The following is a 3,764-nucleotide window of genomic DNA, read 5'->3' as shown; positions in this document are numbered from 1 at the left end:
GGGTTACAAGTGAGGGCTTTGTTTCCGTAACTTTCAAATCTTCAGAGATTTTCCTACTTGTGAAAACTGGTTGTAATACACGATCGATTTTCTTTCCAAGGTCGCTTAGTTGCCTGTGCACGGAGTGGGCGGATTTCTGATCTTTGAAAGGCAAGGTTATTCGTACAGGGCTGTCGACTGGCTTAATACGGTTTTGGTTTTGGTCTTGGTAGGCGTGAAATCTCTTAAAAGTAGACTCAATAAGTTTTCCAGGATCTTTCAGATAATGGCCGTTTTTATGCTAGAGACGTTAAAGTCGTCTGAGACGTTAAAGTCGTCTCAAGACGACTTTAACGTCCAGTATAAAAACGAGAAATAAGACAGACGCATTTAACGTCTGACGACTTTAACGTCTTGTTTTAAGTGCGCCGTTGAGACGCACTTAACAGACGACTTTAACGTCTCAGACGATAAATGCGTCTAGTATAAAAACGGGACGCCCTAACTTGGACGCATTTAGCCCTGAGTCCTTTGTTAATCTGCACTTCGTTCCTTCCTTGCTCTCTTGGTCGACAAGACAAACAAGCCATGTGCCGTGGCTAAATATAGTTCCTCGTCCATCGCCAGAAAATGCTGATTCCTAGACTGATTCCTGTCACAAAAAAATATTTGCATCTGTCCTTCCAGGCGACGTCGAGACATAAATTTCAGAAGCTGCAATTCCGCCACGTTTATTTGCTCATATATTCGTGTGTTAACGTTTATTTGGTGCCGAGTTTGCTCGTGCCCAGAGTCTTCCGATACTAGAACCTAGTCACTTTTTTAGCAAAATCTTGTTTTTGTCCGTCAGTTTGTCTACTTTTATGCGTCCCGTTTTTATACCAGACGGCTTTAACGTCTCAGACGTCAAATGCGTCTTGACGACTTTAACGTCTCTAGCATAAAAACGGCCAATGGCATTCTTTGGAGAAGACGAACGGTGAGGATGAAAAGCGTTTAGCGCGATCAAGCATAGTTCTTAAAAAAACAGCAAGTGGAAGAAAGCGGGGGACGTGTACCCCCTACCAAGGCGACCCTCGGGGTTCTAGGGTATACTAATTGAAAGACGCTACTTACAATGTAAATGAAAGCTATCCTATACCACCTAAAGAATGCATAAAACACTAATTCAGCTCGATAGGGCAAAAACGCAACAGGACTAAATTATTATTATACAAACCACGATTACGTGGCACTCCAAGCGCCCGCCACTCACAACCAGACCTCCGCTACGTGACGGCAAATTATTAATTTATGATAATCAGGATTATCACAAATTATATGTTGCGTGCGGCAATTCTCAAGAGACCCACGTCCCGAAATTAACCAATCGCAATTTTGCGGCCGCCAGCGGTCTCAGAAATGAAAGCGAAGGCATTTTATTGCAGGCGTTCATTTCCCCTCTCCCCCAGTCCCTTGCTGTTTTCCCTCCCTCTCCCTCCCCTTTTAACACCTGCTACGCAAGCTAGTTCAGGTGGTAGAGCAAGTGCAGCTCAATCTGGCGGTTATGGGTTTGGATTTAGTTCATGCCAGCCTTGATTTTTTCCAGCTTCTTTTGCAACTGCTTAAGTTAAGTTGCTCAAACAATTTCCAATTTCAATGATCTTTCCAACCTTCATTCCTTTGATTTTCAAATTCTCCAAAATGTAGGGAAGCACTACGTGCAAGCAAACATGCACACAAAAAAAGGGAGGGAATAAAGACAATAAAAAGCTTGCATTTGGAACTATAAAGCTTCACTATTTTCAGCAAGAAAGGTATAAATTTGGAAAATGAGGGCGAAGGAGACTATTGAAGCTGGTTACATGACTAAACCTTCTTTCGTGGCTGCGAGACCCTTAAGGACTAATGTCTGTCGATACCAATTAATTTACGCTATGTCATGCATGACAGCAAAACAGTCCATTACGGTCCTACTAATATACATGCAAAACTTCCCGCGTTTGGATTGGCTGAGAGCATGTGAACTAATCCCAAACAGAGTGCAGAAAAGTGAAATTAGTGCAGAGTTGAAAATTAGTGCAATAAAAGTGAAATTTTTACAGGTATATAATTAATTTAATAAGTAATGATCGCATGATTTTTCTCGTGCAATTTGGAATAAATAAGCTCTTGCACCTTTTTTCAGAAAAGAATTTTAATCTTGCTTGTTTATTCCAAATTGCTCCAGAAATCATGGGATTACCAATGCAAACCATCCATTTACCCTTTTTTTCCAGGAAGACAAATTGTCGAGGATGGATTTTAGCACGTGGAATTTTGTATGGGCCTCGTTATTTGCAGTGATAGCATTTTTGGCTGCTGGTGGAAATATACTTACCATAATCATATTTCACGAGAAGAAATTACGCAAACGGCCTCATTTTCTCCTTATAAGCTTGGCGGTAGCAGATCTTCTAGTTGGACTGGTCGCAGTTCCGCTTTATATCACAATCATGTACCTAGACAATACTAGCAATCCTTTACGTGTAATCTATGTTAGCTTCGATATGTTTGCTGGATTTACTTCCATCTTTACCCTTGCTGTGATTGCATTGGAAAGAATGTACGCTATTGGTTGGCCGTTTTGTCACCGAGTTCTGAAAACCCAAGCGTATGGCATTGCGATAGCAACTCCATGGATGATGGCGTTTATTGTGACCATAATTGCATATTTCTTGCGGCCTCATCAATTCTTCCCATTCTTCATAGCGATATCCCTATCAACACCCGTTGTCCTAACCTGTGTAGCTTACTTTGTCCTTTGGAAGAAAGAAAGGTCTCGAAAACTGCGCCATCAAGTTCAAGAGACAAAAACATTAAAATTGACAAAGACGGTGGTGCTGATAACAGCAGCGTTTGCGCTAACGTGGCTTCCCTTTCACGTTTTAAACTTGGTTTTGTATTTTTGCATTTCATGCCGGGAAAATTCTACCGTTGTAGTGTATGTGATCAAGTTGCTCCAGTATGGAAATTCGGTAATTAACATCGTCATTTATCCTTTCAGATATGAGGAATATAGAAAATCTCTTTTCAAAATGCTGTCTATTTTTAAATGCTCATTTCGAAAAAAGCTCATTCGTTTGTTGCCGGCAAACATGGGAATTTCTGTTATTTCTGTGGTGTCCTACTCTATCGATACGCAACTAAGTTTTGATAATTTCCAGGAAAACACAAGACTCTAAATAAGCACAAGTTTGACAGACAAGTACCGAACATATACCACACCTAATGTATCAAGACTTTCTAGATCTTGCTTAATCTTTTATCAGAACCAAGTTGCTCCAGTATGGAAATTCGGTATTAAATATTGTCCTTTATCCTGTAAGAAATGAGAAATATAGAAAAGCTCTTTTCAAAATGCTCTCTGTTTTTAGGTGGAAGTGTCAAAGTCAGCGGTTTCGTTTATCATTATCACTTGCAAACACGGGAATTTATCTTATTTCTGTGGTGTCCAGTTCCATCGAAACGCAAGTAACTTTTGATAATTTTCACGAATTCAAAATGCATAAATCAGCTCAAAGTTAAAATAACGAACCGAGTATAACCAGGAAACAGGGGCACCCAACGAGAATATAGTTCAAAAGCACTTAAACATAGCATTGTTAAACGTATTTTGGTATTTAAACGGTAGATATAGGCATAGCTGTGGAACGAAATATTCAGAAGAAGTTGACTAAACGTCGACACGATCTGCCTTGGCTTAACTCAGACTTGAAAAAATTTTTACACAAGAAGCGAAGACTCTGGAGGAAGGCGAAAAATTC

At 40.1% G+C, this 3,764-nt stretch overlaps 1 protein-coding gene across 1 annotated transcript in view; it reads left to right on the top strand.

Moving 5' to 3' along the window:
- LOC137972053 (adenosine receptor A1-like) overlaps nucleotides 1–3,182 on the top strand; it is a 4,040-nt gene extending 858 nt beyond the window's left edge. The window contains exon 2 of the mRNA XM_068818865.1: nucleotides 2,238–3,182. Coding sequence (XP_068674966.1) covers nucleotides 2,256–3,182 — 927 coding nt within the window. The 5' untranslated portion in view covers nucleotides 2,238–2,255. The remainder of the gene's footprint in view (nucleotides 1–2,237) is intronic.
- The last annotated feature ends 582 nt before the right edge of the window (nucleotides 3,183–3,764 follow it).

This window comes from Montipora foliosa, chromosome 1, assembly GCF_036669935.1.
Source record: "Montipora foliosa isolate CH-2021 chromosome 1, ASM3666993v2, whole genome shotgun sequence".
In the NCBI taxonomy this organism is placed as follows: Eukaryota; Metazoa; Cnidaria; class Anthozoa; order Scleractinia; family Acroporidae; genus Montipora; species Montipora foliosa.
Note: the sequence above shows the minus strand (reverse complement) of the source record. Positions and strands in the feature narration are given on the sequence as shown.